Source organism: Seriola dumerili, unplaced genomic scaffold (assembly GCF_002260705.1).
Source record: "Seriola dumerili isolate Sdu_G_001 unplaced genomic scaffold, Sdu_1.0 BDQW01000260.1, whole genome shotgun sequence".
Lineage (NCBI taxonomy): Eukaryota > Metazoa > Chordata > Actinopteri > Carangiformes > Carangidae > Seriola > Seriola dumerili.
The window spans coordinates 416704-444299 of record NW_019174515.1 but is presented as its reverse complement, the minus strand read 5'-3'; the positions used below and the strand labels follow the sequence as shown (position 1 = coordinate 444299).

General features: G+C 42.5%; 1 protein-coding gene across 2 annotated transcripts; it reads left to right on the top strand.

Annotated features, from left to right (window-relative positions):
• The first annotated feature begins 529 nt into the window (after window positions 1-529).
• On the top strand, window positions 530-27115 carry cacng3 (calcium voltage-gated channel auxiliary subunit gamma 3). 2 transcript variants are annotated; one of them, XM_022756969.1, is made up of 5 exons: window positions 530-550; window positions 4630-4840; window positions 21758-21841; window positions 24686-24826; window positions 26604-27115. In XM_022756969.1, exons 1-5 carry the CDS (start codon window positions 530-532, stop codon window positions 27113-27115), a joined length of 969 nt encoding a protein of 322 aa, XP_022612690.1. The 2 variants fall into 2 exon arrangements, with proteins under 2 accessions (XP_022612690.1, XP_022612689.1); XM_022756968.1 differs by lacking the exon at window positions 530-550 and having other exon boundaries at window positions 4624-4840.
• The last annotated feature ends 481 nt before the right edge of the window (window positions 27116-27596 follow it).

Genomic DNA, 27596 nt, shown 5'->3' with positions numbered 1-27596 from the left:
CAAGCACTAATGATTTCAAACTGCATTTCCCATGATGCTTTCTTCCATGGGGATCTTTGACCCCTCTCCACTCCTGCTGCCTAGCAACACCAGGGCCATAAGCCAAATGGTAATCAGAGTTTTGATAGACGTTAATGCTGCATCTTTCTGAAAAGTTGCTGTCAGCTACGTACACTTTACCTCCATTCAGAGAAAGAAAGACACCGTTACGTTACAGCGATGAAAGTGCTGAGAGACTAATGGGCCTGAAATGTTCAGTCAAACCTGCGTCGCCTATCGACAAGAAATGTAACAGCAGCAACAACGACATGTTGATGTGCAGCATCTACAGGCAAGAAAAGACATAGATGCTGCAATTTTGACACCTGCAGGCAACGAGAATCGGTGTGTGTAAACCATTCACTTACATTTGTATATATCGTTTAACTGTTTTCCGTCCGTCTCTCTCGCTCTTTCTTCATCCCTACATCCATCACAGTCTCTCACTCATAAAACCTGTCTTGAAAATCATAACAGCATGTTCTCTGAGATGTGTAACACGGACAGCAAGGTTTTTTTTTTAATGAACATAATGAGAAAACATTTTAATGAACTACTATTTGCATATTTGTTGCCTGCAACACAAGCACAACTGACACTGCTTGGCTTTACGGATGCCGATCGAAGTTTGTCGGTTGGTCATTGAGTTGTCCCACCATATTGGTTCAGACTCAAATACTGTACCTCAACAACTGATGTCCACAAAAAAGAGCAATGAATTCCCAGAAAAGTAAAGGCCCACTGCTTCATCAAGGTACAAAGGTGAAAAGCTTTTATTACAACAAGAACATAATCGAAACAACTACTGGATGAATTGCTGTGTAATTTGGTTCAGACATTCCTGGTTCCCTACAGAGATCCAGGTAGTGATTATGTTTTCCTCAGAGCATATTTGGCAACACAAATTAGTGGGATATAAACATATTTTCTAGAAGACATGCATTGCATCCATGAATCATTGCCTTGCTCTTCCTTTCTCACATCACTCCCTCTCTTCCTTCCCTCCTGCTCTATCCTTTCCTCTCATCACATCCCTCTATCATCTTCACTCCCTCTTCTTCCTTCTGCCCTTTTCTCATTTGTTGCCTCCATCAATACCTCTCCCCTCTGACTTTCCCACTCCTCATCCGTTCCTTGCTTATCTCTACACTCTTCTACTCTCTCTCCTACCACAGCCTCTCTCACCTTTTCCTTCCCCTCTTTTTCCTCCCTCCTCTCCTCCTGTGCTGTCGCTCCTCCTCCTCAGCTTCCCTCCTGTCTCTCACCAGAGGTGAAATGCTGTACTTCTCTTCCTGAAGTCATTTCTATGTTAATGAGTCTCCTTGTGAGATAACGCAGGCGGCAAGGGCCTCGGACACACACACACACACACACACACACACACACATACACACACACGCACGCGCGCAAGCAAGTGAGAAGGATGATAAGACCTGTCACTACTCTCTCTGTTGATCTGTTCATGCATTTATTTATCTGTAATCCGTCTTTCTCCCTCTCTCTTCACTTTTCCTTCTCTGATTGTTTTTGATGGCTTTAATCCCTGTTTCCTCCTATGTTTATTTCATAGTCAGTACAACAACCACCAGTTCCATCAGCTAAACAGCCAGTCACTCAGTTAGTCAGCTCATCAGTCACTTAGTTAGATAAACAGTGACCATATTGATGCCAACATACAGATACTCCTAAAATGGTGTAATTACACTAAATACTAACATTTATCTTGTCTTTTACCATGTTAAAAGAAAGAAAGAAAGAAAGAAAGAAAGAAAGAAAGAAAGAAAGAAAGAAAGAAAGAAATGCATTGTTTTGTACATGAGCACGAATGTGTGCGTGTTCAATCACACACAAACATACTACTAGTTGGGGAAGGGTTAGGGGGGTGGGGGTCCTGTCATGCTATCATTTTCATTGGTCTCCAGTGAGTAAGACAGGCTACAATTCGCTGCTGTTTAAACAGGCAATACAAGGAGCTTTTAAACGGTCCGATCTGTTCAGCCGCCTGTGGCACACGCACACACACACGCACACACACGAACACACACACACTTCACAAAGACACACGTTTCATATGTGCACACATTTGCACATAAGATAGTCACGTGAACACAGACATAAACACCTACAAACGCCTACAGTAACCTACATGGACACACACACACACACACACACACACACACACACACACATACGTGTGCACACACACGTTCTCCAGCGTGTTAAGTGAACTGTGAAGCTCAGACCGCCTTGTGTGGACGCCTCGCTGGAGTGGAATCATTAAAAACGGTCCGTGGCTCTTTAAGTGGCGTCTCTGCTTCTCTCCCGGGCGCGATTCTTCATGCATCGCTTGCCAATCTCTCTTTTCCCCCCCCCCCCCCTCCCTCTCTCTCTCTCTCTCTATCTCTTACTCTCGCTTCTAACTAATCAGTGCGGTGCAGGGGCCGCTGGAGCCGCGAACAGAGGGGAGAATAACGCTACGCTTCGAATCAGGACCAAGGACAGCGCCTCTCAGCGCCTGGTACATTCAGCACCACGGACAGCTCTCCAGACGCCGCACAAACTCCTGACGCGACAGCGGCAAGTGGCGCGGCACAGCACTGCCCAAAAACTGGAAGCTGCATTAAAGACATCAGAAGCGGATTTATAAACAAATCTGGTCAACATCACTGTTTTTATAACACCTTTGTGTAGATGTGGTCCACTATGTAATTACAGTGAGTTTATGAGTTTGACCACTATTCCACCGCTTGGAAACCTGCTCAGTCGCCTACTGCGCTTTGATATTGGTAGTCTGACTACATAAACGAAATTCTGTTGACATAAACACAATGAGGTGTCTCTTATAATGGTAAAAAAAAGTAGTCCTCCTTTTACTAAAACTCACAACGCTCTCTTCCCTCTTGACAGAAGCCTCTCACGCTTTATACTGACGGCTTTGCGGCGGTGGGCGGGACATACAGCAGTGACGGTGTGTTATTAGCTCCTGAAGGGCGCTGTCACCCACGAGGCCTATCCGAGCCGAGCGGGGCGGCCTCGGGCGGAGTTTGAGGAGACGCGCGGTTAGTTTTAGTTTGTGTTGGTTGGACCGAGCGGAGGAGGAGGAGGAAGACGAAGAGGAGGAGGAGGAGGACTAGGAGGAGGAGGAGGAGGCGACGGCTGTCATTTTTTTTTCATTTGCACCAACGGGCACGTTTCTTGGGAGCAAACCCAGGCGGGTGTAACTGTCCTACAGGGTCCATCAGCAGGCGTCTTATTGGCCGGTTTGTCCCGGTTGTGGTTGCACTTCGGCGGTGAGAGAGAGCCAAGACGGCTGTTTTGAAGGAGAAAATTAATTAACCCCGTCTTGGTCTCATTTTGGTGCCTCTTTAAAGCCTAATTTAAATACCCGTCTTGGTGTGTCTCCACACTGCAGATAATCGATGGTAAAACTGATTTTGGTTTTTATTAGCGGCTGCGTGTTTGGTCGAGTTTCTGTTGCCTGAACTCTGGACATCGAGGAGGAAGAGAAAACATGTCAGTGAGTCAACAGCTGGAGTGGATAACGCACGACGGATCTCGGTGAACGTCCACTCTCTCTTCATAGCTGACGTATGGGCTTTATTCATCCGTCCATCTATTTAGGAATTCAACGGGAAACCGAACAAAAGGGAAAAAAGCATAAATCCACCGCACCGCCTCATATCTACCACATACCGAGGGGATCATTCACCGGTCAAGAAATCCAGCGGTGAGTTAAGGGCGAGCTGCCTAAACAATTCTGTTTTTGTAGAAACATATTCAAAATCCTCTCTTGTGACATATGCTGTGTGGTTACACCAGTCAAGAAAACAAACTAACCCCCTTTTTTGTTGTTGTTTTAAAGATGGAGTCCCCCCACGCAGACCTTGGCTGCTAATGGTTAACAGATTAATAAGGGAGCTGTTTGGGAAGAGCAGCGGCAGAAGTTGAGAAGAGAGGAGGGAAGAAAGGAAGGAAGGAAGGAAGGAAGGGAGGGAGGAGGAGGAGAAGAGACAGGAGAGACAGAGGGAAAACGGAGCAAAGAAGAAGAAGAGGAGGGAGAAGAAAAGATCTCTGGTTACTGGTGGATAACGCGGCTCCAACAGCAGCTCGCCCTGATTAACCCTGGGACAAATACACGGAATGAACGGAAGGAGGAAAGGAGAGGCAGAATGTGGTACCCTCCGCTCTGACTGACTGAGGGCTGTGTCGGGTAGTCGGGGACAACCGGTGGTCGTTAAACCCCCGGTGTGTGTGCGCGCGTGCGTGTGTATGAGGGTGGTGGTGAACACCGGTTTTTGATGCGCGAGAAAGTGACGTGCCGCCCTCCCACCTTCCCGCCCTTTGCCACGAGCCTCTTGTCAACTCAACGGACAAAGCAGCCAAGTATTTCATTTTTCGCTCCATACTCACAAAATCTCCAGCTTTTACCTAGGCTATTTTTATTATTATCATTAACCTATTGTTTGAGTGCCTGTCTGTTGAACCCCTCACTCTGACTCCAAGTCTCGCGGGATATAAAGGAAATAAAAGGCTGAATCTAAAAGAGAGGAGGAAAAAAGATTAAGACAAACAGGAGCCGCCTATATGAAGATGCTGATGTGTGACCGCGGCGTCCAGATGCTCGTGACGACGGTGGGCGCGTTCGCCGCCTTCAGCCTCATGACCATCGCCGTCGGTACCGACTACTGGCTGTACTCGCGCGGGGTCTGCCGCGTGAAGAGCAGTGGCGACAACGACACGAGCCGCAAGAACGAGGAGGTGATGACGCACTCCGGCCTCTGGCGAACCTGCTGTCTGGAAGGTACGTGATCAGTCTGACCGACTGACTGTCTGTCTCTCTCTTATAGCTGTCTCTCTGCCTCTGTGTGTGTGTGTGTGTGTGTGTGTGTGTGTGTGTGTGTGTGTGTGTGTGTGTGTGTGTGTGTGTGTGTGAACATGTCTCTCTATATGTTTGTGTAGCTGTCTCTCTTTCTCTGTCTGACTTTTCCCAGTGTGTATTAGTCTTTCCCTGTCTCTGCGCACACGCGCGCACACGCGCGCGCACACACACACACACACACACACACAGAGTGTCTCTCCTACTGTCTGCTTCTGTCTATCTAACACCAGAGGAGCTTTGGTGTGCCCAGCGTGTGTGCATACCTACGTGTGTGTGTGTGTGTGTGTCGGTGTGTGTGTGTGTGTGTGTGTGTGTGTGTGTGTGTGTGTGTGTGTGTGTGTGTGTTTATTCACCAGTGTGACAGCATCCCATAATCCCTGTAACTCACTTCTTATGAAGTTGTCCTTTCCTGAGTTCACTCTCGCATCCCTTCCTCTGCCACAGAATAGAATAAAGTGTTGTGCTCTTGTTTGGTTGTCATCACGCTGCATAGCTGAAGGTACAAATAAAGCACTAACAGGCACAAACAGAGACAGCTGGCAGTGTTATTAGCCAGGAAGCTGCACCACTAACAAGTACCTGGATCTGCACACTCTTGCTGGGACTCTTGCACACAGTATTGTCAGGAATTTGTTCTTTTGAAGCCATCTTGTCGTCTCGTTATTGGGAGCCAAAAAAATGCAAAAGTGAGCAGAGTGGCTTAACCTGTGTGGTGCTTGGATCAGGCGTCCATTTGGCCACCACCACAAATGAGACAGACCTGTCGATTTATACAGACACTCCCAAATCACTCCCTGATTTAAATCATAATTCTCATTATAACTGAATTTAAGATGCACAGTGGCCATTGAGAATATTATGTTGTGGGAAAACATGTGTTGACTTTGTATTTCTGGAGAGAAGTTTAGGTCTTTTTCTTTTTTAGTTAAACCTGAATACCCCACAGCTAGCTCCCCTACCAGAGACGCAGTTTCACCTGTAAGAATGTATCACTAGTGCCAAGTGTGTAGCTACTGCTGCCAATCAGAAGTAGATTAAGATTATTTCTGTAGTGAATTTAGCAGTGTAATCAAGTATACTCAAGTCAGACAATTAAAGCCCAAACAAGGTTAAATCTAACTCCAATGGCACTTGGCTTTAGAGACATATCTTCTGTCTGTAATTTCAAATGCCGTGACTACCCTCCCATTCATGTAGCAATCTTATGTTTTGTGACTGTGTGGTGAACTTCAAAAACATCAACCAAATCGGAGGAGACGTGCCATTGAAAGATGTGGATTAAATATCAAAAGTTGGCTGCACAAGTTTATACATGTTGGGTGAAGCAAGCATATTTGAGACAGACATAGAGAAGGGTAGAAGGGGCATGGATAACTGGAGCAGACAGACAAAATAATACGATAGGATAGATTATATAGATTAAAGAGGTGACGTGCCTTTTACTTCAGTTGGAAAGCAGTTAAAGCCACCTTGATGTTGATGTGGCTCCAAACTCTGCTATGACAAAGCGAGCTAAAGCACTAATGTCTTAAGAGAAAACAAATGATAGACAAAGTACTGAGACTGGTAGATCATAGATTTGAATCTGGGCTTTGACCTTGGCTGCATGTCATTCTCTGTCTCTTTCCACCTCTGCCATCCCTGTGGAATCTCAAATGAAGCAGAGATGCCATAACACTATTAGAAAATTTGGCTTCTTATATCAGCAGAAGCTGAAATCACTTGTCTGCAATGTGGACTTCCAGTCATATCCAGTGGAAACCTACACATTTTTTCCTAAAAACGGCTCTAAGAAGGCTTTTTAGCAATTGTTTGTTTATATTTAGTCATATTTGTGCTGTAAGTGTTACAAATTGCTTGGTTGCAGCATCCTGCTGACACTGTGAACAACCAAATATGTTTTCACTGCAACATGTCTACCATCTCAAGCAAGCAAGAACTGAAAACTCACAATTGGATTTGATTTGAGGATAATGCAATATTTGTGGTTTGCAAAGGATTCTCTGAAATATGTCAATTTGTGTGTGTGTGTGTGTGTGTGTGCGTGTGTGTAGACAGAGGAAGGATGGATATTATGAAAGTGATTGTCCTGTAAAATACAAGCCCATGGGTCATCTCTGCATCTCATTATTTTCTAATAATTCTAATTTTTATAAATAGAATTAGTTAATTATTATTATCAGTTTAATCTAGCTCAGCACAAACAACTCCAGCTGTCATATATTTGTAAAAAAGTTGTACCACAAGTATTTAAGACTAGAAACATAACTAAGAGTCTACAGCCACGGTAGTGATTCTGCCAGGCTGTATTGAGGCACAGCGGTGCTTTGAGCTCCAAAGCAGAGTTTTGTGCTGGATGTTAATTCAGGGGATCACCAAGGTTATTACATTTCATCCTGAGGGGGGCACTAATGTGTGCACCAAATTTTAATGACAATCTTTTCAATAGTTAGGAAGACATCTCACTCAGTGCCACAAATGTGAAGCCTGTGGTGGCAGCAAAGGAAAAGTCAGGGGCTCACCAAAGTCATTAGGATACATCGTCAGGGAACCATTAATATCTGTACAAAATTTCATGGCAAGCCATCAAACAGTTGTAGTGATATTTCAGTCTGGACCAAAGTGGTGTAGCAGCTGGCATTGCCATCCCTAGAGCCACATAGCTAGCTAGCTAAAAACACTATGGCATAACAAGCAGTTTACCGACCATCACAGCCAGACCTAGTGACTCTGCAGAGCGTCATAGCTCTGAACAAAACCCAGGTGATTCTTGGGTGTATTTCTGGCTTGCATGCTAGCTAACAAGACAAAACCTCTTGTGAGACAATTATACTTTACCTCTAGCCTTGTTCCCCTGCTTATGTTCTCATGCTAAGCTCAGCCAAATATGCTGCTGCACACACCAAGATGAAACTGACACCAGTCCTCTCATCCAGCTCCTTTAAAGACAGTAAACAAGCATAGTTCCAAAAACTTCTGATTATTTCTTGAAGAGTGAAGGTGAGTCACCTGTGTGGGGTCAAACTTCACGGTAAGTGTAGTTTTGTGTACCACGCTTCATTATGACTTGTCTCATAATTTACACTAAATGATTTGACTTTGATCCTCTGAAAATTCTCCGCATAGAGACAAGTAAACTTTGTTTTTCAATTACCATTAAAAAAATACATCGCCTCCAGTAGCAGCATGTGTGTGCGTGTCTTTTGTGTAGGCCTGTGTGTTTGTGTGTCTGATGCAGCCAGACATAACCATGTCATTCTGGGGGGCATAGAAGGCTATTACAGGGCCAGATGGCGCAGGTATAAGGCTGCATTGAACACACACTCTCATTTTTACACACACACACACACACACACACACACACACACACACACACACACACACACTTGTAATTGAATGAATAATAGAGAAATTCTAGGATATTCCCAAGGCACCAAATAAGCACAGCTGTGGGAGCAGTACACCAAGTTAACACAATGTCAGCACAATGTCAGTGCATGCGCACATGGACACATGCAGGCACACATACAGGCTCACATGCGACAGACACAAAAATATGCAGATGCACACATACTCACTCATGCACACACGCATATAACGCATATAACGCAATACACAACTAAAGTGAATAAGTTATCCTTTATCTCTTTTCTCATTCTGCCCATCTTATCCCCACCTCACTCATTCCCGAGTCCCAGGTTGTCACAGTTTTATAATTCATAAACACCTCATAACCTGACAGGAAATGGATGTCTCTGACTGCTTACATGTGGCTTGTACTCTGCCCGACATCAGAGAGTGAGTGAATGAGAGATAGAGCGAGGGTTGTGGGGGTGGAGGGGAGTAAGAAACATCATGTATGCAGGGTTCTTACAGTAAATGTATAGAGCAGTCATGCATGTGTACCGTGCAGCATATATAACATGCACAACATTTTCCAGTGGCACAGTTTATTTAACTGAACACATGAGAAGAGAGAAAGAAAGCTTTGACAATCATCCTATTCTTTTGATTTCAGCATCATTCACAAAGGAGCAAAAGTTGACTCAAGTGTGGAATGATTGTTTTCTGTTTTAAGTAATTGGACTGACCCCATTTACACGTGGTATTAACATGCGATTTCTAACTGGATATCTTATCAGGATAAAGAAAACTGCGTTACTGGATGTTTTGGCACACATTGTAAACAACTCTCAGCCAGGTGTGGATTAAATCTGTTCTGCTTGGCCTCATTGTAAATAAATTAAAAAAAAAAAAAAAACAGAAACAAACAAACAACAACAACAAAAAACACTTGAAAGCCCAACTGTAGCGGGTTTGACACGTTTAGAAGAAAAGGGATGCCAGTCACAGTCACTTCTGACAAATAATTACTTAATCAAACCATACAAAAACAATGAGGCACACAGCCAAATGATAATGAAATATGCAACACAAATAAATCAGCACTGCAAAAGCAAATACACAGCTCAAATCAGATTTCAATGATGTTCCTATTCAATCAAGCAAGCCAGCAAGTGGGTAAGTTCAGTCCACTCACTAAAGAGCCCGTTTCGGTATTTTCCAACAACCCAAAATCAACTCAGTTAAGTCCAGTTTCACCTAAGAAAAGACAGTCAACTCAACACCGGGTTTTACCGTGGATCCCCACAACACTAATTAACCAGGAAAATCAACTAAAAATGGCGGCGTCTGTAATCGCAGTGAAAATAGTGATTATTTACTAAATATACACCGGGTACTCACGGTACTGTCAGTCAGGCAGGCAGGTTTGCAGAGTCCTCTGTAGCTCCGTCATGACTGGCAACTTCTGGAAAAACTCCGCCTGGGAATATACATCCACTGGGAATCCTTCTCCTGACACAGCTCCAGACTCGACGCTTACTTTTTAATCCACAAAGCTCGACATGCCGCGGACTTTACAACGCGGTCGGATGCCGAAGGTAAAGCTGAAGTTCCCGTGTTCACTGACCAACAAACCGGGCGGCTCCGAGACAGATAAGCAGACTTCTTGAAGGTATCATTCGCATTGCGCGCGTTTTTTTGTTGTTGTTTTTTTTTGCAGGGGAACTGTGATTGGATTGTTGCAAGATTGGGGGCGTTAACTATGGGAAACATAAATGACAGGTGGGTGGTGACGTCATTCAGACGAATGGCGCTCAATCTCTTCCACCCATCTCAAGCTCCCCGGCAAGAAAACCTGCAGACAAGCTCTTTCTTGGCACAGGAAAAATGAGCACTGCTCATATAGTAGCATCACCTGTATCATGTTTGTTGAAAAGTATGCTAGCTCTTACCACCTAACCTGTATATTAAGATCCAGGACTTTCTTTCAGCAATTTATTGTAAACCTCCAGCGTAACTCCCATACAATTACAGAGAAATTATGCATTCACAAGGTCTCCTGTTTAAATTCTTTCTTTGTCTTCCAAGGTAAAGGTAAGATTGGTAAGAGAGCATAATTGGTACTAAAATACAAAGAGATCTCCTCATAGTTATGTATAAACGAATAAAGTAATAAATGATGAAAATGAATAAAACTTCAAAATGTAAAAAAAAAAAACAATCATATTTTCATTTGACACATATTGCACAAACACTGAAAGCAGAAAAAGTGCAAAAAGACAGCAAGACAACATATGTACTCTTCCCTTCACAGTAAAAGTCTCCACTAAAGCCACATAGGATGTTACAGGATTCTTTTTTCCTGTCTAGTTCATATTTTAGAAAGCTTATTGATTGGTATCAATAAGCTGTGAATGCCTGACATCCCATGTCATAATCAAACTAATGAATCCAGATATAAATGACATGTTAATACCATGTATAAATAAGGTCTATGTTAAGTGTGGTGGGCTTTAATGTATCATAGTATTTGTGCAGGCCTCTACACACCAACTGTGTGTGTGTAGTTTGCCTGCAGTGAGTGTTTGTGTCTCTGCAGGTGTACTGAGGGGTTAAGTTCCCCCTGTGATAAATGAGCATGAGAAAGCCAGGAAATGAGGAGAGAAACACGGAGGGGGGGAGCTAGAGGATGGAGACTGTGCATGAATGAGAGACCAGAATGTGCATGAATGAAGCAGGGGAGAGAAGGAGGAGAGCGGTGGTGGGTGGAAAGTGATGGATGAGCTGTGCATGGCCTCAGTTTCAGGTGAATCTCTAGGGAGTGTTTGACCACGCCGGGGATCTAAATGATCACCTGGTAATAGAGAGAAGGAAGAGGGTTTTTTAACACAGACGGGGACAAAAGCGATCACCCAGGTGGCTGCGGGAGGAAAGAAAGAATGAAGAAAGTAGGAGGTGGGGGGAAAGAATGAAGGACAGAGTGAAAAATGAGGTCACTGCATAGGGAGGTAGGCATTAATTAAAGATGCGGGGTGTTTGACCGTGTCTGGGATAAAAACAATCAGCTGACAGAGAGGGACAGAGGTAATGATAGAGGGGGCAAGAGGAGTTGTGAGGGAGAGGATAGGAAATAAATAAAGAGAGGGTTTGTCTAAATATTGTCTGGGAATAAAAAAGAAGGAAGAGAGATGCAGATGCACAAGTTGATGCAACAAGTAAGAACGAAACTTTAATTTGAAATTTTGTTTCTTGGATTGTATTTCAATTCATGACATATTTATTGGCTATAACTGTCTTTTACTCAGTTCCGTTTTTATTTCCAGCAATGTCTTTCAATATTTCAGAATTTTTAAAGGAATTGTTCAACATTTTGGAAAACATGTTTATCTGTTGTCTGGCTGATATGAGAGAATCAATACCCCACTCATATCTGTCCATTAAATATAAGGCTACAACCAACAGCTGGTTAGCTTAGCTTAGCATAAAGACTGGAAGCATAGGGAAACAGCTAGGCTGGCTCTGTCCAGCGGTTGTAAAATCCCTCCAGCACCTCTAATGCTCACTAATGAACGTTATATCTTGTTTGTTTAATCTGTTGAAAAACCAATGTGTGAGAAACAAATGGACATTTTCCAGGTAAGAAATAGACCAGCACACAACCCCCATAAAACAGCAACATTTTCTTACAGATTAAATATATGTATTATGTTAATTAGTGAGCTTTAGAGGTGCTGCTAGAGGTGGTGGTTTTTAAATTTTATTACCTTTAGACAGAGTCTAGCTGTTTCCCTGTATTCCTGTTTTCTTTATGCTAGGCTATACGTCTCCTGGCTGTAACTTCCTATTTAGCGTACAGACATGAGATTAGTTTTGATCTTCTCTTCTAACTCTCTGACAGAAAGCAAATAAGCGTATTTCCCACAGTATCGAACTATTGCTTTAATGTTTCCTCATTCTGCAGTGGGTTCTGAGTTCTGATAGTCCTGCGAATATCAACCCCTTTTCAGTGTAGGAGGTATAGAGGAAGACAGGGAAGGATGAAAGAAAGGAGACTCAGACACAAGAAGGCAGCATGTACAGTAACCATGAGTGTGGATATGATCAGTCTCCTAACAGGGAGACAGAGTGAGTACGGCAAGATAGTGTGTAAGGGATGAGTGGAGAATTTGCAAAGAGGTGATACCGGCTAACGGGAAGCGGTTGAGAAAGGATGGGCATCAGGTCAGGAGGGATAGTGTTTGACCAGGCCTGTGATGAAAAAAAAGAGTTGTTAAATAAAAAAGAATGTGAAATAAATACTCCTGGCTTTGGGAAGAGGGAGGGGAAGACAGAGCCGAGGGACATTTAGCCATGTTTCAGAAGACAGTATCAAGGGAGGGAGATGAGAACAGAAGGAGGGGTGAAGGAGGAGATATAGCAGGAGATGAAAAGTTTGATAGTGCCTTGGGAGTAAGTGGGGAATGGTGAGAGAGATGGATGGAAGGAGTGAAAGATGATACAGCAAAGGGAAAGAATGTTTCAATATCGCAGTGCCCCCGTGAACAAAGCAAAGTACATAAAGAAATGATTTTCTAAGTTTGATGTGGAAGAATATGTCCTGCACAGAGCTCTGATCTCGACCACATTCAACACCGTAGGCCTTGTCACCCAGCATCAATGCTTGACCTCACTAATGTTCCTGTGCCGAATGGGAGCAAATCAATCCCTGCAGCCGGATTCAAAATCTGGTGGAAAGTCCTTCCAGAAAAGTGGGACTGTTACGGCAATGTATTAATGTCCATGGGTTTGGAATGAGATGTTCACCTATTTTGCATGGTTGTAATGTTCATGTGTCCACACACTTCTGGCCATGTGGTGTTAGACAGATGCTGGAAACAAGCATGCATAAAAGTGAGAAGAGACGAGAGAGGATGAGGAGGAGATTGGACAGGGATGAATGGCTGTTTTGGAAATGAGAGTAGAGAAAAGGAGGGATGATGAGAAGATTTGAAACAGGAACAGAGGGATGTTTTTGGAGGAAGAGAGAGAAAGAAACATAGGTGGATTTGAGGAAGAACAGACTGAGAAAAGGGGGAAAGAACAGAGAAAGAGGAGAGGTGTGCAACCAAGCAGAACCTGTCTCGTTCTCTTTCATCAGTCATCACCGTGGAAACTAGCCTCTTCCTCTCTCTCTCTTTCCCTCTTTCCCCCTCTCCCGTCTTCTCTCTCCTCCGCCTGGAACGAGGTAATCAGAGAGAGTGAGAGAGGTAGAGACAGAAAGAGAGAGTGAGAGAGAGAGGGGAAGAGGCACAGTCACCCACACTGAGCTGTCAGAGGCGCTCTGAGGAAACAAGCAGTCCAATTTGCTCTGCTTTTCAACTTCCTCTCAGTTCCCTTGCTCACTCCCCCCTTTTCCGTTTTCTAGTCGACAAAATCCTTTATATTCTGAGTGCATGTGTTTGTGTGTGCATGTGGCTGTGTTGAGACAGACCACTCACATGCAGTGTTTGGACCACACACCATCTGATTAAGGGCAGCTCGCCTGGGAACAAGGCTGGCTTCACCAGAAATACTGCAGCAATGGTCATTTGTTCAAATGCCTAAAACAACATTTTACTGACCAGGACCTCTTGTGGTTGCACAAATTATGACTGTAGTTTCTCAGAAACAAAGGAATAAGTAACAATGGCTCCTTGTTAGGAGGACGTCAGGTACGTAGTTAAGCACACAAAGCCTGTGATTTTAACAAGGACCACTGTTTTTGTTCATTTCCAACCAGCAGTAAACAATGGATTGTTTTAACCATGAGTGTGATGCGACCTATTGATTTGATCTAGACTTTTTCTTTAGCAGCACCTTGACACATTAATGCTTCTCTCAGGATTAAATGAAATAACTTTGATGTCCCCAAACTTTCCATCTAGCACCATCATCAGACCAAAATCTTTAATTTGTCCAATACTAATTCATTGAAATTAAATGAAATTCTCATCAGACTTTGTTTGTATTCAGTACTACATTATCAATTGTTGGCATGTAGGTAAACATAACCTGTTGAAAAGCAGCATGTTAGCATGGCGATGTTAGTATTAAGCCTGCCAGAGCTGCTTGTACAGCTGTAGACTCTTTGTCTTGTTTTAACCTAAACCATGATCTTTCTCTAACCATAAGCCTAACCTTATCAATGTGGCATGAAGTATTTTTGTAACAGTAATGTTTTGATAGTTTAGTTATTGCCAGTGGTCTGTTTTGTCAGCCAGTGCGGCTGATTTGTTGCAGGGAACACATTCGGTGTCCCTGCTGTGTTTTAACTGCAGCTGCATTTTGGAAAAACTAAAATCCTTAAAGTCTTCAGTGGGGTTAGTTTAAGATAGTTAGAGTTAGCCATGTGGAAATTAAATATGCCAGTTAAATTTTGCCCAAACTGCTAAAGTTTTAACACACAAAAAAGCTCTCCCACTACACTGAAAGTAAATCTTTTTACTCTGACGGTTATGTCCAAGATTTGTCCATCCTGTACTTGACGGTACGTGTTACAAAGATATTAACCTGGATCTTTGTTTACATCAGAGCATTCTGGGTTGATTGTCATTATTTGATTTTGTGTCAGCGTATTCCCTGTAACTCTGCCGTAGTAGAGTGTGTGTGTGTGTGTCTGTGTGTGTGTGTGTGTATGTGTGTTTGTGTGTGTGTGTATGTGTGTTTGTGTGTGTGTGTGTGTGTGTGTGTGTGTGTGTGTGTGTCTGTGAGCGAGTAGAATAGTGTGTGTGTGTGTGTGTGTGTGTGTGTGTGTGTGTGTGTGGTGGAGAGAGAGAGTATGTTGGATCAAGGACAAACAGCTGGCATCTCATGTCCAGCGCATCATAATCGTGGGGGCATGTGGACACACAGTGTTGTTTGTGTTGGTCTCCTTTTTAACCTTGATTCAGGCACTGTTTTTTCTAGTGGAATATTTAGTATGCATGCTGCATGACTTGCCTGTAATTTCACAAGTAGAACTAGACTGATACTGTAGACCTGTATATATGTTGTAATTGAAATCATGCAGCATGTTAACTGGTCAGAGTTGTCAATCTTCAAACATGGTTTCTATATAGAAAAGGCTTTTTTCCTGTGCTGATTTTGTAATGTTTTATTTATTGATTTGTAATTTTTGATAACATATTGTAAATGCAGACACCACAGAAGCAAGCTGACCAGGAAAAGTTAGCGATAGAAGACAGTGAAAGAGAGACTGGGGGGGGGGCATACTCAGCTCAGCAGGAGAAACTAGACCCCATGACACATGAGATAAAACATACAGACACACACAGGCAGACAATCATGAACACACTAGACTCCCATCCTCATTCGCTACTTCCCATAATGCCTTTCTGTGGCTGTGGTTGCAGCTACCCTCGGGCCACCCTGACCTTTGTGAGGCAAATGTCTCCTGATAGATGGGCCCACTGTGTGTGAGTGTGTGTGTGTGTGTGTGTGTGTGTGTGTGTGTGTGTTTGTTCATTAGTTTGTAGTTAATTAGACTAAAACAAAAACAACCCAACAGCACACAGAATTAGAGAAACAAAACAGCAGTGTGACGTAGTAAGTCCTAATTACAAATAAGCAACATGTCAATGTTACCGTATGCTCAAATGAATGTATGTGTGCTTGCATGTATGAAAGGGCTACACCTGCGTGTGAAACAGAACAGACGATTTCTATACGTAGGAGTCAAGCTAACTTACAGAAATCTATCCGTCTGTGCACACTTCTTATGGTTTTGTGGGGAAAATACTTTCCATGCTGTTTCCTGTGATGAAAGTAAGCTGTCAAAATATAAAAGATGTGGATTCATCTTGATGGTATTTAATCTGCCACCTGATGATAGTGGGAGTGAGATTCTAATGGTCTATGTTGTGCTTGAGCTGTCCTATAATTGAGGGGAAATTTGTTTATAAGAGATGTATATTTCAGAGTATTTGAATCTGTAAGGAGGAAGCTGAAAGGGCATCAGTCTAAGAGACATTACCTGTATGTTTACCTTATCGCCTGAGATTGGACAGAATCTCAGTAACAGATGTAAGATCTTTGGCAGAAATGATGTTGGTTCTTAAAACCTTACGTTCCAAACCACCTCTCATTATTCCTATATATCTTATATGCAGGTTGCTACACTTTGCTCGGTGGCTAGTGGCTCAGACTCAGTGGTAAACACTAAGAATGGACAGCTGCATCTACTTCCTCATTGTACGTTGAATTGTTGAGTTATATTATCTGTATGAACGATATCAAACCTTACTGTCCTTTCAAGCACACTGAACCAGTGGTCCTGTTACTTTATAAACTCTATCTGATCAGGCAAGATTATATTGGGACTATAAGAATTATATCCAACAGGCAACTGTTATAATTTCACTAGAATTCTGCTGTGCACTCATTTGATACTGAACTGCTCTGTAATCGATCCCTCAGTGGGGAGGGAGGGGGAGGAGTTCTTAATCGCTGCAGTAACCTCAAACACCTTGTCCAAATCTTCTGCTTGTGTTGTGTCTTCATAATGGATATCAATTAGAAGACTCTTATCAGTAAGCCATCAGGAAGAGATTTGGATGTGTGCAGATTTGAGTGAAATTTTAGGAAATTAAAAAATTCTTAAAGCAAAGAAATATGAATGACAGATTAAAAAATAATAGTGTACTATCCTACCCTGAATGACATAAACCTGTTTGTGTCCATTTGAGTGGTCTTAATGGTTAGTGATCTGTTTATTTCAAAACAGAGATAGACAGATTTTCTTTCAGAGGAAACGTGGTATTTTAATTATTCAGCCCATGTGTTCAGCCCACATTGAATGGTTTTACTGTAACCATCCATTTGAGTGGCTTCCATTGTATTTTACTGTACATGCCACACACTCCCTTTGCATCCACATTTTCTCTTTTTGTTTAGTTTTGTGCTGGTCTCTGGGAGGGGCTTCTGTGTGAAATAGACAAAATGATTTACCCTCCCTGAAATCATTCATTAGAATTAAACAGGAAGTAACAAGCGTTAGCTAGGGGAACATAAGCAAACCTTAAGTACCCTGTGGCCTGGGTTTTGTGCTGGTTTCTCTGTGATGGGATCATGAGCTGGTTGTGACACTTGACATAAGCCTGTGTGACAGCTACTGACTCACTCACTGATATAGCATTTGGAGGTAGCTCACCAAAACCTTAGAGAGGGCTGAGCAGTATGCGATACATGCTCACCCATCTACACACACACATACAGACAGTGGTACCTGTATCTGTTCGGTTGATTGAGCTGATTCAGACAGTTAGACAGTTAGACAGCTACTTTTTTTTTTTTTTTGGACCATTTAAGAAAAAAAAATGTTGATTCATTCATGGTTCATATTTATCCTACTATATGTTGACAACCTGTCTAAGCTGCTTGCTTACAACCCACCAAGTGCATGCTGGGATACGCTTAGGGCCACCTGTGCAACCAAAGAGGAGTATAAAGAATGTATGAATGTATACACAATACAGAGATTAATATCTAAAATGACTGCAAAGGAGGCGGAATCCAATAAATCAATAAAATAATAAAGCCGAACAGTCACAGAAAATCTAAATGCAGTGATTCAGGAGAAATGCTTCAAATGCCCTATTTATGAAAGCAGCTAATTTGTCCCTTCAGCTGTGGCCAGGTCCAGGAACATAACTTCTTGGTGAAAGTACAGCAATGAAACCTTTTTATACAACTGAAACCAATAAAATACACTAATGATGAGGCTGGTGTTATTTTATATGTTTGTTACTGGCATCAAATTTCATGAAACATCTTGAGTTTGCAGACCAACTCCTAATACTTTGTGTCTGAGGCACTCAGATCTATAAGCCCATTGGTTCCTGAGGAGGAAAGTCTATAAAAGCAGGTCAATATTACCAGACACCAGACCTTTAAGCGAGGTTTGACCCAAGCAGCTACCACCAAGTGATCAGCCCGCTGAGCCTGCCCTGTGGGCTGATCAGCACGCACAGCGGTATTGATCTCTCTCCCTCTTGCTCTCTCTTGTTCCCTCCCTCTCTCATCTTCGCAGCCCACCAACCACAACAGTCCACTGGGAATCTCTGTGCCTCCCGATTAGCCACCCCATGCCCAACGTACACCAAACTTCATAGAAAAAAATTCAAAGTCATAGTAATTGATCCGGATCTGCTATGAAATTGACTGGGTTCCTCTCTGGCCCATGCCCCATCCCTCCACCAAGTTTGGTGCAAATCGGTTCAGTACATTTTGCATAATCCTGCTGACGAATAAACAAGTCTCAAGTCACTGCAATTCGAGTTTTTAGCAGGCCATCTTTATTTTTAAGACAGTAATAGTGTGACATCATCAGGTACACTAACACAGAATTGTGTGTGTTAATGAGGGTGTGTGTGTGTGTTTGAATGTGTGTGTGTGTGTGTGTGTGTGTGTGTGTGTGTGTATGTGTGTGTGTGTGTGTGCGCATGTGTCTGCTTTTATTCAGTTGGGATTTAGGCCACCGAGAGAAAGCAGCCATATCCTCTCTGTGTGTGTGTGTGTGCGTGTGTGTGTGTGTGCCAATTCACTGGTATGTCATTGTTTGAAGCTGTTTGTTGCTCTATAAATCAGAATGGTTCAATACAAATCCGTCCATTTAAAAGGCAGGAGGTATAATGAATTTCCCAGGTGGTAAACACAAGGCAGAGCTCTGACTGATGATGCTTTACACTTTGATGCATCCAACAGGAACATCTATGGTTACATTTACCTTCTGTGACTCCACTACTTTTATCATCCAATTAAACGAGGCCACATTACAGGATCAGCTGAGCAGTATTCTGCATTTTTCTTATTGTCAACAAATCTCATTTAAAAAAAAAACTGATCCCACTGAGAAATAGTGTCAGTGTAGCTTTAGCTTATTCCTCCACTGAAAACTATTAAAAACACATCAATGAGTCACATCGTTGGACTGGGGGACACGTTCCTCCATTACAGTCAGCATGTGCACTTCTTTTGAGTCAAACCTACATAAACCATTCTGCTGCCTGAAATACTCATTACACACAACAAATATGAATTAGCCCTCGTCTGAAAATATTCTCAGAAAAATGCACAAATTTACTCCCGTTCGAGTAAATGAAACTATAGACTCGCCGTCTGTCTTCAGTAGGAACCTGTGGGCTCGGGGGTTGACAGCCACACAGGGTTAGGAAGTCAGAAAGTATTAAGAGAAAAACTGATGCATTGTTGGTTTAGGCCTTTTTATGGGGTTTGTTGACAGTAAGCAAAATATAGAATCACAGCAGGCTTATGCTTTAACCTGTCCTACACTTTTGATATTATCTGTTCCATCGTTACCAACCCAAAATATTTCCATTTGACTAATTACAACCAGAGAATTTTAGCTTCTTTTTTTTTTTAATAAAACATTACTTTAATCAATTATGGAAATAGTTGCTGATTCATTTTCTGTTGATTGACTAATTGATTTACTGGACAAATTGTTGCAGCTCTAGTTGTTTTTCCAAACATCAGTATGTGTGTTTTCTGAAAAGAAGAAATCTCCTTGTGTTTGCCCTGTGCCACCACTGTCCAAAGCAGATTGATTTAAGTACACAGCCATGGCATCCATTTTTAAATCATGTGTAGGTATGCAGTGAGAAAATCAAATCTCCAGATATGATTTTCTCTTGGTTTTCCTTTGTTAGCCTGGTGGTTCTATTTTCAACCACAAAAGCAGAAAAATTATGAATGAGAGGATGAATTGGATGGATTACAGCATTAAGAGCGTGTGCAAAGATGATGCTATCCATACACTTGTGTGTGTTTGTTGAATTAGTAGTGTAACGCTCAGTGTAAGGGACTTTGATTCATATGAAAAGTTTACAGAATATTACTTTATTAATTCTAGATATCAAAGACTGTCGGCTACAAGCGTATCAGAGTCTCAGTCAGAGGTTAGTTACTATCCCTGACTGCATGAGCGAGATGAATCAATTTATGAATGATTTTCTGAGTGTGGGTACTGGAAAGAACCTCTTCATATGCAAATAAGCAATTAGGTTGAGTCGTTCATTTGTTCCTCACCAGCCTCTATCCTCCCATTTCTCTCTAATTCCCCCGTGCCGTTTTACCACCAAACCTCTTTCAACCAGCATTTCCTCTCTCTTCATCCTCCTTCATCTTCCTTTCTCTCCTCTTCCCCTTCATCCCCCGTCAGTCCCCCCTCCCCCCTCTCTCTCTCATATCCCCTGTGGTGTTGACCATGTGCGAATGGGACTGAATGATGGGTGGGAATGAAGCTGCATGCAGTGTATACACACACACACACACACACACACACAAACAGGCACACATACACACGTACAGCAGGTTCATGCTCACACAGAGAAACACACTTCCACATGAAAGCGCATAATGGATGTGTGCGTGCGTGCGTGTGTGTGTGTGTTTGAGGAGGTCTTGTACAAAGGAGGATGAGTCACTCTGCCTGACACACGGCACGCTCATAGGAGACTGCATCCTCGTCAATACAATTCTCTCTCACACACACACACACAAACACACACACACACACACACACACACACACTAACTGACATACACTGATATGTACTATCTAGATACAGAAGGCTGAAGACTTTTACTTACATGCATGATTGATAGTGTTCATGTATCAGTTTAATGAGCTTGCTTGATGTGTGTGTAAATGTAATGTCTGTATTTCAGTAGCTGCGTGTGTCTGTATTAAAAGTGGTGTGTGTGTGTGTGTGTGTGTGTGTGTGTGTGTGTGTGTGTGTGTGTGTGTGTGTGTGTGTGTGTGTGTGTGTGTGTGCTGGGTGTGATAAGGCTTTTCATTAGTGTTTCCCACACATAGCCTGAAGGCTACAGCCCTGCTCTGCATCATCTGTCATCTCTCTCTCTCTCTCTCTCTCTCTCTCTCTCTCTCTCTCTCTCTGTGCTGGTTTTTTCTGCTTTTGGTGTATTTTCATATCTCCATACATGATGTGTATGTTCACTCATACTGCAGCACAATCACACAAGGTGATGACTGATTACTGTAAAAATATTTCAATCCAACAATCCAAATCAGTGACTGACTTTCATAACAAGAAAAAATTTTAACATTTTGCATTTAATGCATTTAATACTCATTTTGATCCATCGACAGTGAGTGCAACATTAAAGTAAGCTGTCATTTGAGACCTTACAGAAATGAGTGCAAGGCAAAGCAACACCCTGTTAAAAGATACAACTTCTCATAACAAAGTAATTACATGACATAAGGTTTTGTCCTCTCCTGGTTTGTTAATCTTGGGTCACTGCTCAGAAAGTGATTTGAAGACTTCTGATCTACAGCATGATGGGTAGAAATGCACAGTTTAAAATATTTAATATTAGCATGAACAGTGGAAATCCAGTGTGTGTATGTTTTTAAGTTGAAGAAATAGTATGTCACTGACTCAGAATTTCCTCTTGTGGGACAGTAAAGGAACTGATCTGTGTTTCTCCTCTGCAGGGACATACAGAGGAGTGTGTAAGAAGATTGATCACTTTCCAGAGGATGCTGATTATGAAGCGGATGCTGCTGAATACCTCCTCCGTAAGTTTGATATGAACACACAAACACAACACGTGTACACATGCGTACACACACACGGAAATGTTTGCAGCTGGCCTCCGCTTTTACTGGCCTGTTACCTTATTTTTAGCTCCCAAAATTCCTGTAACCCTTTGAAAAAGTAAGCAAAGCTCTCCGAATGAAGCATGGTGATATATTTCATTCAAACAACCTTTTTTCCAGTTCTTAGATCCACTTCTATAATGTGTTTTTTTTACAGTTATATTTGGTTGAGATGTGAGACTACAGGGTTTTTTTGTGAAAAGCCTGCATTACATGTGGTGCAGGGCTTGAAACGGGTATTTTTTAAGTATTTTCAGGCGAGGACGGTGCAATGAAAGACACTATCAAGTTGAATCATGGGAAGTGTAGGATCCAGCTTTTTGGAGCTTGACCATGGAGACTAAAAGTTGGGATGTCTCCGAGAGCAAAATGAAAGCCCTGGCGTATACCTTTGATGATCATGTGGACTTTCCTCGAGCGCCACCACAGGGCAGACTTTCGTTTTTTACCTCCACTGTAATCATTCTGAACTTTAATTGAATTGATTTGAAAATGAACCCTCTGTGGAGAGGAGTTTTGAGTTGAGAGTAAATTATTATAGATGAGATGGATAAAACAGAGATGAATGAATAGATGGAAGGGAGGTCCTACATGTGTTGTTTAGCTTTCACCTGCAGAAACAAGGAGATAGATGGACTGCAGGTATAATGGAGAGAACAAGAGATACAAACAGTTGCCAGAGTTTTATCAGCAAATAAGAAAAATGAGGGGGAAAAAACATTGCTGTGGCAAGAAAATGACAAAGGAGGAAAAAGGAAGCACCTTATTATTTCTAGATGTATCAAAAGAGTAATATGACAGAAGTGAAAAGGGATGCAGCCTCAAAGACAGAGGGTGGTTTAGTGGAAAACAGAAAGGAGGGGGCTCTCTGTTTTTTCTCCCACAGTAAACATAGAGTAAAGATGGATGGAATGAGAAAACAGCCACACACAAAAAAAAGAAAAAGAAAATGGATTCAGCCTGTGCTTCTTTTTCATTGCTCCACTGAACACAGAGCAACATCCCCAGAGGCAGCCAATTAGATCACAGGCCTCAGAGCTGGCCAACCAATGGGGAGCGGGGACCTAGTGACCGGCATTTCATACAGCCCAGGGGTGTGGGCCACAGGGGCGGGGCCTGTACACTCAACCACACGACGCCACTGGTCACAGCAGCTGTCAGTCATACGGGATGTGTTTTGGAATGTAACAGGACATAAAGAAAACAGATTTACGATTAGAAACACATTATATGCTGGATACATGTGTATATATGTACATTTAAGTACATGTCAGCTTTTAAAGATATCTAAACAATACCACACATCTCTGTTCTGCATGACAAGCTGTTTGCAAATATCCTTCAATATGCTATCACATCATGCAGACATATGGGGTTCTGGCAAATATTTCACTCCAACTGCAGCCTCGCTTTCATACTTATCATTTTGCCTTGCATATGTGTCAGTGCGGCTCTCCATCTGTCTTGGTTTTTGTCCATATTTTTCCTCTACATCCCTCTGTCCCTCTTGCTTTCTCTCTTTCTCTCTCTCTCTCTCTCTCTCTATCTCTCGCTCTCTCCCTCTGAATGCTTTAACATGTTCTGGATTCAGATTCAGTCAAGCATGTCGCAGCACACTGGCTCATGTGTTTTTGTGTGTCTTGTGTGTGTGTGTGTGTGTGTGTGTAAAGTAGCTCTGTCCTTCAACACAGTGGATTGTGCCTATGACATTAAAATAGCGAATAAAATGGTGTTCACATCTCTCTACCATACATACATGGTGGACCGTTGTAGGTGTGCTTGTTTCTTGTTGCTTGTCTCTTTTTTTCCTCTCTACAAATATTAAAAGTGGGATATATTATATATATTACACAGGGTCTTTGCTTAGTACAGTGCACCATCTGCTATTTTGAGACGTGTACTCCTCCTGCATGGTGCCATAAAGCAAACCAGCAGATTTACCGCAAAACAGGATGTTTAAGTAGGAGATTCAGAATTGATTCACTATCACCATGGGCATCGGGTCAAGATGCAGGATGAATAAACAAAGGCCATTAAACATCCAACCCATCAAAATTTATTTGATTCTCAGATAATTGAACATGAAAAGAAAGAAGACACACATGGGCTGCGGGTTCAGAAACTGCCACCCCGTGTGAAGCTGAAGAAAGAGTGAATTGAATTCATTAGTAAAATGCAGAGTAGATGATGGCAGCATTTTCAGAGATCTGTTTTTTTTTGTACTTTAATTTCAATTCACCAATGCCGCAACATGATTATATTCATCACAAGCAACAAATTGATTGTAAAGAAAAGGTTGGTATATATCAGCAAGTAGATCTTTACATCACAGGAGATACTGGAAAACATGGTGTAGAAAACTAAAAAAGAAACTTATGAATGAATAGAAATAAGGAACATACAAACCTGATGAAAACTGTCACATTCACAAATCTTCATCTATTTTCCAAAACCTTAACACAATTCTGGAGGCAGTGTTCATACCCACAATAACAACTGAAAATGCACTTTTTGATGTATATTTGGCAATTGAGCTCTGTCCCCAAAATGTAAATCAGGAGTCAAAGGTATTACTGGTTCTAACTTTGAACCAAAATATATACACAATGTAGGAAAGCTGTCTCTTCCATCCTGCACCTCCAACACAAATCATCCATCATCAGTTTCATTCTGTGAGGTCTGAGAGGCAACATCTTTCCACAGCAAACGTGTTTGTACTTTTCAGTTATAGGTATATTTCCGCTCTTTTTCGTGTGTGTGCAGGTGCTGTGCGTGCCTCCAGTATCTTCCCCATCATGAGCGTGGGCCTGCTGTTCCTGGGGGGGCTCTGTGTGGCCGCCAGTGAGTTTTACCGGAGCCGACACAACGTCATCCTCAGTGCAGGAATCTTCTTCGTCTCCGCAGGTTAGTGTGTGTGTGTGTGTGTGTGTGTGTGTGTGTGTGTGTGTGTGTGTGTGTGTGTGTGTGTGTGTGTGTGTTTGTGTTTGTTTGAATTTGTGTCTTTGTTCTATAAGAGGGGAAGTACAGTGGTTACCCGTCATCAGTGCACCATTGTATATGAAGTAGGTCTAAGCATAAAGGCATTTTTCTTCATTAAGCTTATATGTAAAGCCTTGATCAGGTTCAATTTAGGAAGAAAATCCTTGGTTATTAACTAAGAATCGGCTCATTTTAACCTTCTTGGCTACATATGCTGCTAAACTTGTATCATACTGATGTCACTATCTAAAGTCACTTAATTAATATTTTTTGTATATTATTTTCTGCTTATTTTTTTTATTTTTTTTCCTCCATGATATTGATGTTTCCTATTACTTGTGCCACTGTAATGGACTCATTTCCCTACAGGATGCATGAAAGTAATTAAGTTCTCAAAATGATGAAAAATGAGAGCACACAGTCATACAGTAGATATAAAATGGTATCACCATAGTGTTTGTGTTTCCCCCTGATTTCTATGTTGCTATGTATCAAAAAGTTGTGCTCATTACATGCTACATGCTGCTGATTTTCTTATATTCTAATAAAGGTATTTTTATAATTGTTCAAGAAATTTTAAATAAATAGTGCGAAAAAATGGTATGAGCCCTATTTAATCTCCCCAATGTGACCAAATTTTATTGTGGTTTCAGTCAAGTCAAATTTTAATTATATTGCCCATTATCACAAATCACAAATATGCCTCAAGGGGCTTAAAAACCTGTACAGCATTTAAATACAAGGGTGTCCACTACATTCGAGATACGGGCTACATTGTGTGTATGTGTCTATGAGTGTGTGTAATTGTGTCACTGCGGAACCACTTGAAACAGAGAACGTGCAGCACTCAAATATTTGTTGAAGGAGCCCATTAGGCATCTAAAACACACAGAAGAGCCTGAGTGTAAGGAGTCGCACTGTGGAAACTGGACACAGCAGCTGATTAATCAATCAGCAAGAATACCATGATGCCGCTGTGATGCACTGTGAGGGTGTGAGAGTGCAAACACACACACTCACACACATTATCTATTTACGGTTTCTCATAAACACACACACACACACACACTTATGCTCTAGCCCCTGACACACAAAAGGCGGTAATTGCTGTTCAGTGGGATGTGTAGGGTCCCATTGGGATTTGTCGTAAATTTATGAAGCCAAATTGGTAATTATTTACCACAATAGTGTGGGGCTGATTCTGGTTAATTACAGCTGGCTAATTGTCCCCATTCTGTGCGTTCCACCACACTGCATGAACACTGTATTGTGGACTAATGATATGGAATAAGAGAGCCCAGCTGTGTGCAATGACTCTCTCCAGTGTTTCTATCAAGCTCCACTCCCTCTCTCTGATGCTCCCCTCTCTTTACTGTTCTTTATTTCGTTTGGCTGTCTCACCGTCACTGCTCCTCTCTAACCTCTTCTCTCCGCTGCTCTCACTACTCTGCCACTCCCTCACTCCCTCTTTGTGATTTCTAAACAAACATGAGTGCTTTAGTCATGCCAGCAGCATGGATGACAATTTTAAAAAACTATTAGTATACTAATATTATACCTGCTATACCTGCTAAACATCAACATGTTAGCATGTGAGCGTATTTGCATACTGACTTAGCAGTTAGCTAAAAGCACCCTTGTGCAGCCTCACGTAGGTCACTCCAATCTCCTATTATTTTTCCCTCTCTTTCTTCCCCTCCAGGCCTCAGTAACATCATTGGAATTATTGTCTATATCTCAGCTAACTCGGGCGACCCGGGCCAGAGCGACAGCAAGAAGTCCTACTCCTATGGCTGGTCCTTCTACTTTGGCGCCCTCTCCTTCATCATGGCAGAAATGGTAGGCGTGCTGGCCGTGCACATGTTCATTGAAAAGCACCGCAAGCTACGAGCAAAGTCCCGCACCGAGCTCATCAAGAAATCCGCCTTCAGCCGCATCCCCTCCTATCGCTACCGCTTCCGGCGTCGCTCCAGCGTGCGTTCGTCCGAGGCCCCCAGCCGTGACGCCTCACCCCTGGGGAAAGGTGGCTACACGGGGCCTGCCGCCTCCGAGATGCCTATGTACACGCTGAACCCACGCGAGGCGGGCAACGCCGGCAGCAAAGCAGGTGGCGGCATGGGCGGGCTGCTCAACTCAGAGAGGGAGTTCCTCCAGAGCAGCACGCTCACTAAAGACTACAGCAAGGACCCCAACCGCAGGACCACACCTGTCTGAGAGGTGCTGGCTGCAGATATCGCCCAATCAGAGTATCAAAGAGGATGATGATGAGAAATACAGGGGGAGTGCCGGCAAAAGCAGGGGCCACACAGGGTTACGGGGTGGGAAAGGGGTTTGATAAACTTCGACTGTGAACTGTGAACTTTTAGCCTTTGAACTGTGAATCCTGAGCCCTGTGAGAGATTCAGTGTGTGTAGCAGGGTCGGTTCTGATGGAGAAGTTGATCCCAACTCCACTTTACCACATATCACTGTAGTTGTACTTGTAACTCCTTACATATGAAGGCACATTCAATTTATGTTCATGATTTTTATGTTCATAAATTGACTTTTTCAAGAGGGAAACAGAATTGAACTTAAGAAAAAGTTTAAGAGCATATTGTAAGTGGTTCACTGTCTGGTGCAACTTCTCCTAAAAATGAAAATAATGTGAACTAAAGGAGAAGAGGGAAGAGGTGAGAGTGATCTCTGACCTTCTG

Bases quoted from the DNA above. Each gene is read 5' to 3' on its own strand.
- cacng3 (XM_022756969.1), top strand. From the start codon at position 530: ATGTGTAACACGGACAGCAAG. The intron at 21,842-24,685 runs GTAAGTTTGATA...GTGTGTGTGCAG, and splicing joins TGCTGCTGAATACCTCCTCC to GTGCTGTGCGTGCCTCCAGT. The intron at 24,827-26,603 runs GTTAGTGTGTGT...CTTCCCCTCCAG, and splicing joins AATCTTCTTCGTCTCCGCAG to GCCTCAGTAACATCATTGGA.